This window comes from Thermoascus crustaceus (genome assembly GCF_041956765.1).
Source record: "Thermoascus crustaceus strain CBS 181.67 unplaced genomic scaffold VTN00scaffold_3, whole genome shotgun sequence".
NCBI lineage: Eukaryota > Fungi > Ascomycota > Eurotiomycetes > Eurotiales > Thermoascaceae > Thermoascus > Thermoascus crustaceus.
This window is the reverse complement of record NW_027192529.1, coordinates 3,423,893-3,437,310: the sequence shown is the minus strand read 5'-3', so window position 1 is coordinate 3,437,310 and position 13,418 is coordinate 3,423,893. Positions and strand designations below refer to the sequence as shown.

Here is a 13,418-nt window from a genome sequence, read left to right as displayed (position 1 = left end):
GTGTTTTGTATAGGTACTGATTTTGATGTTCAACTAGGGCCCTCTTACTCCACGCCGTCAGTTGGACCATGGTTTTTTCTTTAGAGAGCCGGTAAGGCTTGCCCTTCCCGTACATCTCAGCAATGCAACAATTCAAATACTAACGATCCATCACCCATGCTCAACAGCGAAGTCTGATCGATGTAAGCCCAATCTTTCCTTTTCAGCGAAATTCCCCCCTGTCTATCTATCTATATAACATCCCTGCTTCTGCTCAGAAACGGGCCCTCGATCTCCGGGACACCGCGCTTGCACCAAATGTGTTGACAGCCATGGGCTCTGCACTATTGGTGAAGGGAACTGTTATCCGCCTGATGGATGCTACTTCTGTGGTGACTGCGGCGCGAATCAGGCGAGGTGCCAGAATCCGCGGAGCCTTGCCAGTGCTATTAGAATCTTTGGGGTGGGGGGCTTTTGGAGGGTTCTGTGTTAGGGAAAAGGTTGGTAAAAAAGTATTGAGGACGGGGTGGTCTTTACGGTTTCACGAGAAACGAAACTATCAGGTATACTGTTGTAAACATTGGATGTATTCTTTCAACAAGATTCCTTAAGTACTGGTACACGAAGGATGTGAGGGAGTGTGAGAATTGGATATGGACGATCTGCAAAAGCCCTACAGTATTTTGTTATCATAGGCTATGGGGCCCCCTGCTCCACAGTGACGATCCCATCCAGCAGATCATGCCACGATTCAACAATTGATGAGCATAAGAAAGCTTAACCCCCACAGAGTCCACACGGTTACATTAGAGCCATGAGGGGGCCAAACATTGGCACCCACCAAAAGGCCTTGTCATGCTATACTGGACTTCAACACAGTGGGGACCCCTTATCTTGCCAACATCAACAGCTCAACAAATGACCGTCAAAATATCTCTTTATTGACCTCACATGGTTCTCAAAGTCCTTCACCATGATGCACCACCGGGGGCCACGCTCAATCTGAGGACGTAAAACTTTCTCTGTTGTCATCTAACCTACCGCAAATTTGCCCTTCTAACCTTCCTTCCCCACCAAAGACCGAGAATGACACCCGCTGGAATCGACTGGCACCACAGCGTGACGTGGAAGTTAAACGCATTTTATTCACCGTTCTCCATTCCGAGAACATCCTGATGTGGAATATGAAGCCAAAGTGGAAACGGCACTGAGGGAGGTAGAACGGGGCTGCTGCCTCAGGTGACAGAGATAAAGAACCAGGACCAGAAACGATATGGCAGATTAGGCTGGGGAAAGATGCAAGAGTCGTCAACGACAGACCTGCTGACTCGGTATTGTTCGAGTAGCGGAATCCTGGATGGGAATACAGAGTGAGTTTATTTGGTCTCCAAGTGTATATCAATCATGGACTGTTTAGTTTGCTGATATTGCATATCATGGGAATAAAAATGACAACAGCTGATGACAAGCGAACAAGCAACACAATTCCTCACCTCCACCCTCTCCTCCGTCCCCGATCTCTTACATCTCTACAACTCATACCCGTGTCCAACGCGCCGACCTTCTCCGGTACATTCTGCTATGGTACCACGGCGGCTTCTACGCAGACATGGACGTCTTCCCGTCCACCCTATCAGATCTTGTGGAGCCCTATCTCCGCTGTTCACCAGCGAGTTACCATCCAACAACAACGAAACAACAATAACAACATCTCCCTCATCCTCGGCATCGAAATCGACGAACCTTACGCCTCCCCCCGCTTGATGCGGGACTGGCACTGGAGTAGATGCTACGGCTTCATCCAGTACACCATGTACGCTCCGCGACGGTTCAGGCCGGTATTAAGAAAGACAATCGTGCAGGTCCTCTCGCATACGAGGGCACATAACCGGAAAAACCTCCTCTTCTCCCGGTGGAGGTACGACGAGAAAACTATATTGGAAGTCACGGACCCTGGTGTCTTCACCGATGCCGTTCTGGACGTTCTGTCTGAGTCCTTACCGTCCAACCATGACTTGATAAAGAAGTCTATAGATGCGGATCAGGGGGTCGGGGATCTTGCTGTTGTGTCGGATGACAATGCTCACATTAATGATAATAATGATAATAAAGAGACGATGAGGAAAAGGGTGACCTGGGCACCGTTCCATAGACTCCAAACGCCCATCTGGGTCGATTCCTCAGAATCTGAAGAGGAGGATATGGGCGGCTTGGGTGTGTTGCCGGTCAACGTTTGGGGCAATGGGCAGAGACATAGTGGATCAGAGCATTTTGGGAGCGCACAAGCTTGCATTAATCACCGATTCGGGAGGACGTGGAAGAAGGGGTGGTGGGAGTATCTGTTTGGTTGAGTGGAGGATTGTATGAATGCCAAATTTATGTTTGAAACCAAAGTACTTCAAAAGTCAGAGAATTGGTTGATCCATCTGGATAAATAAATTTCGCTCATCTAAAGTTTTTGCACACCTGTCCGGGTAGTCTCAGCCTCAGATTCATGTAATCCATTATCCCGGCGATGAGAGTAGCCTGACCAGTCCCAGGTACTATACCTAGACTCTAATTCAATCATTATCAGTCAGGTAGCGTCCCGTCGAACAGGCTTACCAGGGGCCACAATAATCCCGTCCGGGAGCGGAGGGCAGGGCAATCAGCTGAAAGTGACAAGTGCCCAAGTCCTTCCCGGGGACTGACAGAAGCAGTTAATTAAAAGGTATATATGGGAAACGATGGGATAGTAAACAAAGAAAGAAACAATTAGGCTAAAGACGCAGCATGATGTGATAATGCACTAAGGGCAGCTAGCTGAAACAAAGAACTGTGGCACGTAACAATAGCCACAAACCGATCAGCATACATCAAAATGTCCGATATATCCGACTTGCACTCTGACCTTCCCGAAGAGGACAGATTAGGCAGGGAGAGGGCCTTTTGTTTTTTATATGCCGAATACTGCATGTATGAAGAGCTTATCCGGCGCTTACGATCACATAGGCCGCCGGTATTACTATTCTTTGGCGCCTTACAATTCAGCTTCCCTTAATTCCCAACTTGATAGGTATACCATGACTAGGTATGCGGTATATCCCCCAGATCACGGATAACGAAGGTGAACCAAGTGCCGAATCTTTCCCCATAGTCGGCTCGTAAATATGGACAACGGTAGAATCGCTCTCCCGTTACACACTCAGGCTATTATCTTAGGCGTATTCCGTGCGCTCAGGTCACAGTTTTACAATTTTATGTTGCAATGCACCGTAGAGAGGAAGAAAAGTTCCAATTTAGGGACAGAAGAACATACTGCCAGAATGGAGAGCACAAGGGATGAGAAACTGAGGAACATAAGACAGGAGAAGGTGTAAAACTCCTTTCCTCATCAGAGTGGATAATTACCACATCAATCTCCGGTATAGCCATCCTGTTTGCAAAGTAGAAAACCTCTACGTTCACCCTCCTGCTTAGAAGCATCCATGAGACGCAAGTCAAGGCATGTAAGGCTCGAGATACCGTCTTACCCAGGCGATCCTACCTTCAGTTGGATCCATGACCACTGCAAAGTGAGTCGTTTCGTTCGTTATGGGGTAAGTACTAAGCCACTGAATAGCCTCGCGCTGTGTGGCGGCAACATCGTCGGAGTCGATCTCATTAGAGGCTTTTTCCCTCGACTTCATGGTATTATCCGTGGACGAGGATACATTCGATTCCTGATCAAACCCGGCTTCTGCCAACTTGGCTGACGCGCGTGTCCTCCTCGCGGGGTCGTGACGATGTTGCACGCCTTGCGAGTCTTGGTTCCGCTTTCGGGCCCTTTCGAGCTGACGCACTTTCTTTTCCCATTTAGCTTGCATGCATTGCCGGCGCACGTTGCTGTCCTCGATGAGATCTGCCACGCCTTGTAGTTCTCCCGAAATTATACCGAGTCCTGCATGTGATTGTCGCTTGCCTTCTGCAACTTCTTCCGTAGGAGGAGCATTGGGGACCAAGTCATTGTTTGTGGCAACGATGAAGGATGAAGCGGAACGGACAATTGCAGTCCTGTAATCCTTTTCCATCGTCACAGTAGAGATACCGTCGCTGAAAATCAGGTACGCAGCGGTTGTCGGAAGCGAGGGGAAGTTGGCCTCAATAGATGATAAAGAAGGAGGCTGAGACAAAGAGGGAAGCTGCGACTCGGGGGGACTCCTTCGTCGACGCCATGGCAATAACCAGCATGAACGGCTCTCCTGCTTGTGAGATACAGGAACGACGCACTGGCGGAGAAGCGACGATATGGAACGGCGAACACCCAGAAGGACGAGGAGATGGTTGAAATAGAAGGAGAAATTTGCAGACCAGCTGCTTGTATTGTGCGTGGGACGGAAATTAAGGGACACGCTGAGGGCCTTTCTCACCCCCGTTAGGACACCCACAAAACCGACATATGTGAGACTGGTGGCCAGCACCTTCTCCGTCTCTGGGCTCTTGATATATTCCAGCTGCACTAGTAGACTTCTGAGGGTGTCCATTCCCCAATCCAGGGTTCGGAAATGCAGCATCTTCGTGTGCGTATCCTCATCTGTTTTCACCCTCACACCTCCACTGGTGCATCCCATGAGCAGGTCGAGGAGCACGTTGAACGAGACCAGGAGGTACATTTTAACACCAGTGGCTCGACTGATGCCTTTGATCTCCTCCGTCTCCTCTACTGTATACAGCCGGCGCAAACAGAGTCTGGCCAGCCCCCGAACCAGCCCTAGTGGTATGTTAGGGTGGATGGCTTGGACCAGGTCGTCAAACAGAGCGGCAAGAGACCGCAGCTGATCTCGATAGAGAGTTGCCAGCTCGACATATCGTCGAGATGGAGGTAGGGAAAGGTCAATTTTGTAGATCGGGGGGATATCCCCAGCTGTGTCGGGGACTATGGGGCCCTTCATATGTCCTGAATGTCTTCAATCAGCAATAACGCATGTGATGTGTTTCCATGTATGAAGAAAGATCATCTAGACCATCTAGAACGGGGGGCAGCAAATGAGCTGGTCTCCAACGACGACCGCAAGATCAGAATGGAACCAGTGCACAGAGGCTGAAGACGATAGCCATGTCATCCTGTGACGCAGCACTGGCCCCCGCAGGATTGCTGCCTGCAGCGTGCTGGGAACGAGCAGAAACAGCTGTGCTCATGAAAGAGTTTCCATGATGGGCTGGCAGCAAACTTGCAGGGCTACATCCGACGATCTGGAGGCTGATGGAAGACGAGGTGGAAGCTCCCCGCAGGTTCCGCCCAGTGGCGGCGCCGACCTTTTTCCGCCGGCGTCATACCAGCAAAAGCGCGATTCGCGGCCACGGGACAACAAGAATGCTTTTTGGTCCTTCGATCTCCACGCCCGCGACGGCGACCCTGCTATAATAAACATCAGAAGATGGAACGCTGGTCACTAACACGCTGCTAGAGCGCTGACAAGACACTGCACAGGAGCAGGGATGCCGCCATATCCTCATGTCGAGGAAGAACGCGGTTCGACCTCCGCAGGCCGCTACGGACCTGCTAATGGCTCCCGTCACAGTTCGGACGGCCTAGACAGGTCTTACAACCGCAATGGTGCTGCCGGTTTCATAGAGGATGAGGCGTCGGAAGCGGATTACTCCCAATTGATGGAGTATCCGGAAGATGTGGACTACTACAGCTTGTTGGGCCTGTCGCGCAGCCCCCCTCCTTCGGAAGCGGATATTCGATCCGCATATCGAACCCTGACTCTGAGTTTCCACCCGGACAAGCAGCCATCGCACTTGCGCGAGGCGGCAGAGAGACAATTTGAAAGGATACGTGAAGCCTACGAGACCCTGATCGACCCGAAGAAGCGAACTGTATACGATTTACTGGGAGCAGAGGGTGTCAAAAGAGAATGGAGCGCTGGCGGTGCCATGGGCCGCGGCGGAGCGGCAGAACGCCAGCAGGTTGGAGTCAAGGCTATGGCCCCCGAGGAGTTTCGTCGCTGGTTCCTGGACACTATGAAAACGCGCGAGAGGCAGGTTGTGAATAGTCTGGTGCAGAGTAAGGTAGGCGATCAACTGCAGTTTTCACAACCCAGCATGCCATTTCTGCTATCTGTGTCTTTTGCCCCGCGGAGGGTGACTCCTCGGGGATTGTTAGTACGGTCCCACTTACAGGGGTCGGCTTTTGGTGCCGCCCTAAAGAGTGCCGGTTAAACAGCTATCGCCAGGCCCTAGATCCTATGTCTACCGACGCCAATTAGAGGAGAACGAAGGCAATGAAATTGGAAAACAACGTCGAGTCAACGCCCTCTCAGTGGGACCGTACTAGGGATCTCTCTGGGAGTCACGAACTCCTTCTTTGGTCAATGTTCTGTGAATTTAAGACAAGAGAATGATGTCACTGACTCTAGAAGGGGGCCATATCGCTTGGAATTGATGCTAGTTCAATGATATCCTCCGACTTCGAAGACAACATTTATATCAACATTCCTGAGTTGCGACCGTCCACTTATTCTATTGCGTACACCTTCAAGGCGCCTCTTCTTGCCCTTCAAGATGTTTGGACCAGCGCAGATGAAGAGAGCGAGGAATCTGAGAGTTCTGCTGAAGGCAACCAGGCCCAACCTGGACAACAGGGCGGCACAGACATTGCTTTCACTGCGAGCATTGCTGGAAAGTTGCAGCGTCCTATGCGACAAGCCAGATTAGAATATGCGGATGGAACTTCAGAGAACAAAGAGGTATTTTCGCCTCGTCAACTAGAATTTGGGGCCATCGCTGACTATTCATAGCTTCCCATGCCTCTCATCATTGTTGCGAAGAATATATCCCTTGGAGCAAGTGCAAATCACTCATTCCGAAACGTGGCCGCTAATAAGGGAATTCTGAAAAGATTTCCATTCTCGCTGCTGGAGGGTACGGATGTCGGTGTCAGTGCCCTGCTGTTACCTACCCCGACAGTGGAGACTGTCGTCGCGAAGCCCGTCACTCTATTCCCAGGGACGAGACCACTGAACTTCAGTCTCCGCACCACTTTTTCTAGATCGCTCGTCGAAACACCGCCCATGATCGGACTGCAAGTGTCCCGACAGCTCGGTGTAAGGCAGTATGTGTTCTGCTCTTACTCAAGTGGCACCCTAAGCTGGCCGGAGATCCTTCAGCGGGCACTGCTACCAATCGTGGAAATCGGCATGAACCCCGAATCCATGCTCAATCCTCCAATGCAAATGAGTAAGCTTGAAATCGGTTACATCTCCCTTCCCCAGAAATCAAAACAAACTTCCCAGCCCGAGGAAGAAGAGGATCTTGAGTCTCCAGAAGAGGGAACGAAGGCCTCTAATGCAGCTGAGTCTTGGCAAATGCAAGTTGAAGCCTCCCCGGCGGGAGGAAGCTTGTCTCTCAGCTATGGCCGAAACATCTTCGGAGGAAAGGTAGATGAGCCTATCCGCTCCGAGTGGAGTTCTGAAGGCTATCACCCTGCCCGACCCACAGCCGAAGAACGGTCCGTCAGACTTGAGGTTCAGACAACTGTTGGACTTGATCTCTCTCTCGGATGGAATATCTCGGGAACTCGACAGATCAGTGGTTTCACTCGTATGGGTCTGGGCATTGGCGTCCAAGGAGCAAATGGGCTTGTCTTCACGGTCAATTGGAGCAGACTTGGTCAGAAGATCAAGCTCCCCATCGCCGTGTGTCCACTCGAATTTGTCAATGCTGATATTGCCGCTCTTGCCGTTATACTACCGTGGGCAACGTACTGTGGAATCGAGTTTGGCCTCATCCGTCCGCGAGAACGCCGACGACGCCGATTGGAAATCGCTAAGCGACGAAAGGAGTTGAAGAAATTGATTTCCAAGAGGAGATCTGAAAGCCAACAAGCCATTGATCTCATGTCCGAGCAGGTGCAGCGACGACAGGCCAGGGAAGCCTCCCAAGAAGGGCTGGTTATAACAAAAGCTGAATACGGATATATTCCGCCTCCGGGCAAGAAGCTCAAGGGCGATGCCGCAGAACCCAAGATAATCGACGTGACGATTCCTGTCGCCGCACTGGTCGATCGCAGCCAGCTGATCATTCCACGCGAGACTACCAAGGTAAGCCGGGATTCCAACTGTTCCAAATACCAGGTACTGACTGTACTGCAGTTCCAAATCCTCGGGTTTTATGATCCGGCTCCATTGCTCTCTAAGAAGCTGAGGATATGGTATAAGTTCGGTGGAAAAGACCACTTCGTTGAAGCCGATGAATCGGAGGGCATAACGGCCCCTATGCGTTCGCATCTGGTTTCGGAATAAATCAAAGCCCTCTTTGATCATCTTAAGAAGACATCCAGACCAGCCTCTTCTTGGGATCCTTTGATCGAATTCTCTCCCATCTTAGACGTTTTGGTACCGTCAAACCCGGACCATAGCATCGAACTGTCACTCGAACTCAGCGTGGCATATTGGGGAAAGAAAATATGGAAATCCCTCCTCCTCTGCCTCCCCACTCCAAGCTGTCATTTTCTGATGGAGAATTTGACTTTTACAGCGTGTTTCTGCATATGTAAAAGAAGCATGATAAAAACATAGCATCTCCTTGTCAACACGGTCTTTGGCATACGATGATGCATATTGTACGGTGATCATGTTGGAATATATAGAGCTACATATAAAATCATCAATCTTTGTTTCTTTTCCTTTTGTCACAAAGGCTTCTGGTTCTGTATATTTGACGTAGGTGCTGTTTCTGGCAATGTCAAACATCAGGCGTTGTTAAGCAACGTGACCGAACGCGTCCGTCAACTCACCAAAACAACAGGTAGAGGAGATGATTCCAGAGATCTCTCTCGAATTTCCGGATCAAAACTGCTGCTCCCTTTACTATCAACGAGTTTCATACAGAAGTGTGGATATTGTGCTTTCTATCAATACTATTGCTTCCCAAGCTGAACCGATCTTTGCAAACGACCAGTGGCTAATTGTAACCAAAATGTGTTTCTGCTGGCCATACCGCGACTACAACATTAACGACACGCCCAAGCCCAAGAAAGACGATAAGGATGAAAACAAAAAGGAAGAGAAAAAGCCTGGCTGGTACCTTGTTCAGCCAGGCGACGTCTTCTATCCAGTAGGGGTAAGCAATGTATTTCATCTTGTGAGGTTTCTCATTCATTTGACATCTTTCCTGTTGTTTCACTCTCTTCCTAGCGTCCTCCTTTCTCTATTCATGGAGGGGGGGAAAGGAAATTGTTTTTGCACGTGTCTTGAATTCACCATTACCAGTGCAGTGAATTTCTCACAGCATTTGCTAAGAGAGCTGCTGCGCACACTGCTGTCCCAACACCTTTCTTTTTCATCATATGGGACATCCCACACGCGTCCCTAGACATCAATATCATTGTCTTGTCTTTGTTTGTCACGTCTGACGCCAAGGCATTATTGCGTTTCCTCACCCACTGTCTTTGCTCTCGACCCCCTCCCATCTCAACAATGGCGTCGAAGAACGAGAACAAGACCTACTATCAGTATGGAACTGAGGAGCCTTCCAAGGTCACCTTGTCGGATTCGAAGGCGCATGAAAAGGAGCCGTCGAAGGGGCCGGTTACTTACACTTACCTGCCCCTTCAGGATCCTCCTCAGCCGCCTAAGCCAGAGCTGGCTAAGGAGCCGGCCAACTATACTTATGTTCCGCCGCAGATGGTCCAGCAGGCTCCTGTTGTGCCCTTTGCTATGGGACCATGCTATGCTCCTGTTCTGGCTTACGCGCCAGTCTTCTTTGTTGTGCTCCAAACACCAGATTCATTCTGCAAATCCGCTGCTAACACAACTCATAGGACCAGGCCCAGCCGGTTTTGACCCCATACGTCGCCAGTGGCCAGCTGGTCTATCCGTACCACAGTTGCCAGCAGGGTCTCCCCGCTTCCATCCCAGTTCCTCCCGCCCCAGTGGCCGTTCCGGAAGGCACTGTCCCGTGGAACGGTCCGACCAAAGCGGAGGTTGACGCCCAAAACGCCAAGATCGCTAAGGAGATGGGGGCTACCAAGCCTATCCAGCTCATCCCGTATCAGGCCACTCCAGGACAGCAATTTTGGGTGAAGGAGTTGGATGGCACCTTCACCTTGCATACCACGAACGATATCATGGAAAACTGCCAGCCGGGCCGTTGGGCCTATGCCAGTGCTGGATATCCATACTTTGTGCGCGAGAAGCTGGCCGAGGCCCCAGCTGCTGCTTAGAATACCACTGCTCAGGCTTTCTGAATGACCAGGGTATGTGAAGTCTCCGGCTCATCCTTTGCTTCAGAGTTCTGTGACTGACCTATATCATGTATAAGCATTTTGGCCATCCTCAATCCTGCAGATCAAAAGGGCACAAAGGACGGATAGGGTGCAAGGGATTGAAAGGATTTGCCAGTGAAGCCTGAGGCGTCATCAAAAACAGCAGTGATGGGTATCCATGGCTGGATATCGTTTCCTTCTGAGGGCCTTGTAATAGCCTCACTTCTTTCCGACTTTTTTTTCTGATACCTGGTGGTAGCTCACATATTTGGTTTCCCCTTGTGGCTCTATGCTCAGTTTGGACTTGGCTTTGTTTGACCTGGCCTTGAGGCATGAAGCTGTTTTTTTTGAACCTGATGTTCTACGCAGCCACTTCGATATCAAAAGTCAGTCAGTTAGCACAGTCTTGTCTTAATAGCAGCAAAACGATATGCATCTTGTTGCTATGACAAGATGTCCTTGTATCAATAAGCCACATTGCGGTGTTCTGGATTGTATTAACTACTGGCCCTATCTTGCAACCTTAGACCGATAGGACACCTGTTTATCAATATGTCATAATCAATGAGATAGAAAAGGTGAGGTTAAGCAACGGTGTATGTATACTGGCGAGTTGCTGACTCGGTTGATGTCCATGTCATCATCGGGATCCCTACGGCAACCGAAACTCGCCACCTCCGCAGTTCTCGCCTCGCCTGCAACATCAAAAGTTGCTGGCGGCGCAATCGAAGCAACCAAACCCAACGCTCTTTACCACCAACCCCCTCTATCTTAATTTCGACAATGACGTCCGTCGCCGCGGGTCTCTTTAAGTCCTTGCCAAAGCCAAAATACACAGGCGAAGATGAGGAGTTGCCTGCGCACGCGCAGCCTCGCGGTCCTCGTGTTCTCGGCGCCGGCCAGATCGACGAGACGCAGGTCGTAGTCAAGGTGAGTCGTGCCACCCATCATATGCAATTCACATTCATGTCAAACACCATCTAACAGATCTGTTTCTACAGAGAGCCGGTCCTCCACCGTATGGAAACCGCGCAGGATGGCGACCACGAGCTCCGGAAGACTATGGCGACGGTGGCGCGTTCCCCGAGATCCTGGTCGCGCAGTATCCCCTCGACATGGGCCGTAAAGGCACCTCTACCACATCCAATGCCCTTGCGGTGCAGGTTGATGCGGAGGGAAAGGTCAGATATGATGCCATCGCGCGTCGGGGCCACAGCGAGAACCGTATCGTGCACGCCTCGTTCAAAGACCTGATTCCGCTGCGGCAGCGCGTCGATATGGGAGAAGTCTCGCTCGACCGGCCGTCGGAGGAGGAGGTTAATGCGCAGATGGAGAAGACGAAAAACGCGCTGGCGAACCTGGTCTCAAGTGCCGTAGCGGCACAGAAGCCGAAGAACGTGAAAGGCGGTCAGAGAGCAGAGCCTACCTTCGTTCGATATACGCCGGCCAACCAGATGGGAGATACGAGCAGGAAGAATGATCGCATCGTGAAGATTGTGGAGAGACAGCAGGATCCGATGGAACCGCCTAAATTCAAGCACAAGAAGATCCCTCGCGGACCGCCGTCTCCGCCGCCGCCGATCATGCATTCGCCGCCCCGAAAGCTTACGGCTGAGGACCAGGAAGCTTGGAGGATCCCTCCGCCGGTATCAAATTGGAAGAACCCCAAGGGTTACACGGTGCCGTTGGACAAGCGTCTGGCCGCCGATGGCCGTGGTCTACAGGATGTTACCATCAACGACAAATTTGCCCAATTCGCCGAGGCTTTGTTTACGGCTGATAGACATGCCCGAGAGGAGGTCAGACAGCGAGCACAGATGCAGCAGAAGCTGGCAGAGAAGGAGAAAGCACAGAAGGAAGAGCATCTGCGTATGCTCGCGCAGAAGGCACGCGAGGAGAGAGCCGCCGCTGCCTCCAGCCGTCGCGAGTCCCGTGCTCGTTCTGTCAGTGGCAGTCGGAGCCCGTCGCCATACTCCTCCAGATCCGCCACCCCGAGCGAAGACGAGGAAGCCGCCCGCGAGCGTGAACGCATCCGTCGCGAACGACGGCAAGACGCCGAGCGGCAACTCCGCCAGTCGCGCATGGGCACGGAGCGGCGGATCCAGATGATGGCGCGTGAGCAGAACCGCGACATCTCGGAGAAGATCGCCCTGGGATTGGCCAAGCCGACGCAGAGCACCGAGACGATGTACGACTCGAGACTGTTCAACCAGACGAGTGGGCTGGATGCCGGCTTCAACGAAGACAACCCGTATGATAAGCCGCTGTTTGCTGCGCAGGACGCCATACAGAGCATCTACCGCCCGCGGGCGCAGGCTGACGACGTGGATGATGAGGAAGCGGCCGCTGGAGAAATGAGCAAGATCCAGCGGACGAACCGGTTCGAGGTGCTTGGAAGGGCGAAGGAAGGATTCAAGGGAACAGAAGACGCAGCGGTAAGACCGACTCCCTTCACCTCCAATGGCCACGGTAAACGGAGACTAACGACTACAACAGACCCGTGAAGGACCCGTCCAGTTCGAGAAGGACACCACAGATCCTTTTGGAATCGACAGCATGATCGCTGACGTGACCGGCGGAGGAGCCGGTCAGAAGCGGTACGGTATCCAGGAGGCTGACCGCAGCGACCGCGGATCGAAGAGGGCGAGAATAGATGAGGAGGACTAAGACGTATTTATTCTCTACCTGGACGAAATTGAGGAGGACCGCTACAACCCTTTTCTAATGACCTTGCTGGAATTGCGAGGAGAAGAATGCAAAGCAAAGCAAAGTGTGGGTTCAGTTTTCTTTCTTGGGTACGGCTAATGCATTGTGGGCGTTTGGTCTGCTCGTTTCGTGGTTTTATCTATCTGTCTGCAAGCGGTTTGAAAAAACATCTAGAAGATACCTGGTTCAAGCCAAGCCAGGACCACAGATCCAGCACGTGCAGTGTGTATCATGTATTATTTCGTTTTTCGTTGCTCGAACCGTGCTGCGATCAGATCAGATCACTCTAGCTTCTTTTATCTATAAATGGGAAAGAATATGAATCTCAGGGGGTTAAATCACAATCTTCCGGTCGCCATGTCTGTTCTATGAAGCCCCAATTCGCTCCTAGCGCGTGATATGGAACGACAATATATCTTGTAATGTTTTTTTTTCGTCTTCTGATGAATCGAGTCACAGGACTATCAATTGGCCGGATGGTGTAGTTGGTTATCACGTATTATTA

At 51.2% G+C, this 13,418-nt stretch overlaps 5 protein-coding genes across 5 annotated transcripts; 4 read left to right on the top strand and 1 right to left on the bottom strand.

The window, feature by feature from the left end:
• Positions 1-1,065: 1,065 nt before the first annotated feature.
• Positions 1,066-2,330, top strand: VTN00DRAFT_6441 (uncharacterized protein; the record flags this gene model as incomplete). The annotated part of the gene is made up of 3 exons (XM_069433078.1): positions 1,066-1,130; positions 1,200-1,349; positions 1,457-2,330. 3 exons carry the CDS (start codon positions 1,066-1,068, stop codon positions 2,328-2,330), a joined length of 1,089 nt encoding a protein of 362 aa, XP_069288873.1.
• A 1,128-nt stretch (positions 2,331-3,458) lies between these two features.
• VTN00DRAFT_6440 (uncharacterized protein) lies at positions 3,459-4,889 on the bottom strand (the record flags this gene model as incomplete). Its single annotated transcript, XM_069433077.1, has 1 exon — positions 3,459-4,889. One exon carries the CDS (start codon positions 4,887-4,889, stop codon positions 3,459-3,461), a length of 1,431 nt encoding a protein of 476 aa, XP_069288872.1.
• Positions 4,890-5,436: 547 nt separating this feature from the next.
• VTN00DRAFT_6439 (uncharacterized protein) lies at positions 5,437-8,243 on the top strand (the record flags this gene model as incomplete). The annotated part of the gene is made up of 4 exons (XM_069433075.1): positions 5,437-6,012; positions 6,363-6,689; positions 6,741-8,042; positions 8,094-8,243. 4 exons carry the CDS (start codon positions 5,437-5,439, stop codon positions 8,241-8,243), a joined length of 2,355 nt encoding a protein of 784 aa, XP_069288871.1.
• A 1,176-nt stretch (positions 8,244-9,419) lies between these two features.
• Positions 9,420-10,165, top strand: VTN00DRAFT_6438 (uncharacterized protein; the record flags this gene model as incomplete). Its single annotated transcript, XM_069433074.1, has 2 exons — positions 9,420-9,710; positions 9,764-10,165. 2 exons carry the CDS (start codon positions 9,420-9,422, stop codon positions 10,163-10,165), a joined length of 693 nt encoding a protein of 230 aa, XP_069288870.1.
• An 825-nt stretch (positions 10,166-10,990) lies between these two features.
• On the top strand, positions 10,991-12,874 carry VTN00DRAFT_6437 (uncharacterized protein; the record flags this gene model as incomplete). The annotated part of the gene is made up of 3 exons (XM_069433073.1): positions 10,991-11,137; positions 11,209-12,642; positions 12,704-12,874. 3 exons carry the CDS (start codon positions 10,991-10,993, stop codon positions 12,872-12,874), a joined length of 1,752 nt encoding a protein of 583 aa, XP_069288869.1.
• Positions 12,875-13,418: the final 544 nt, after the last annotated feature.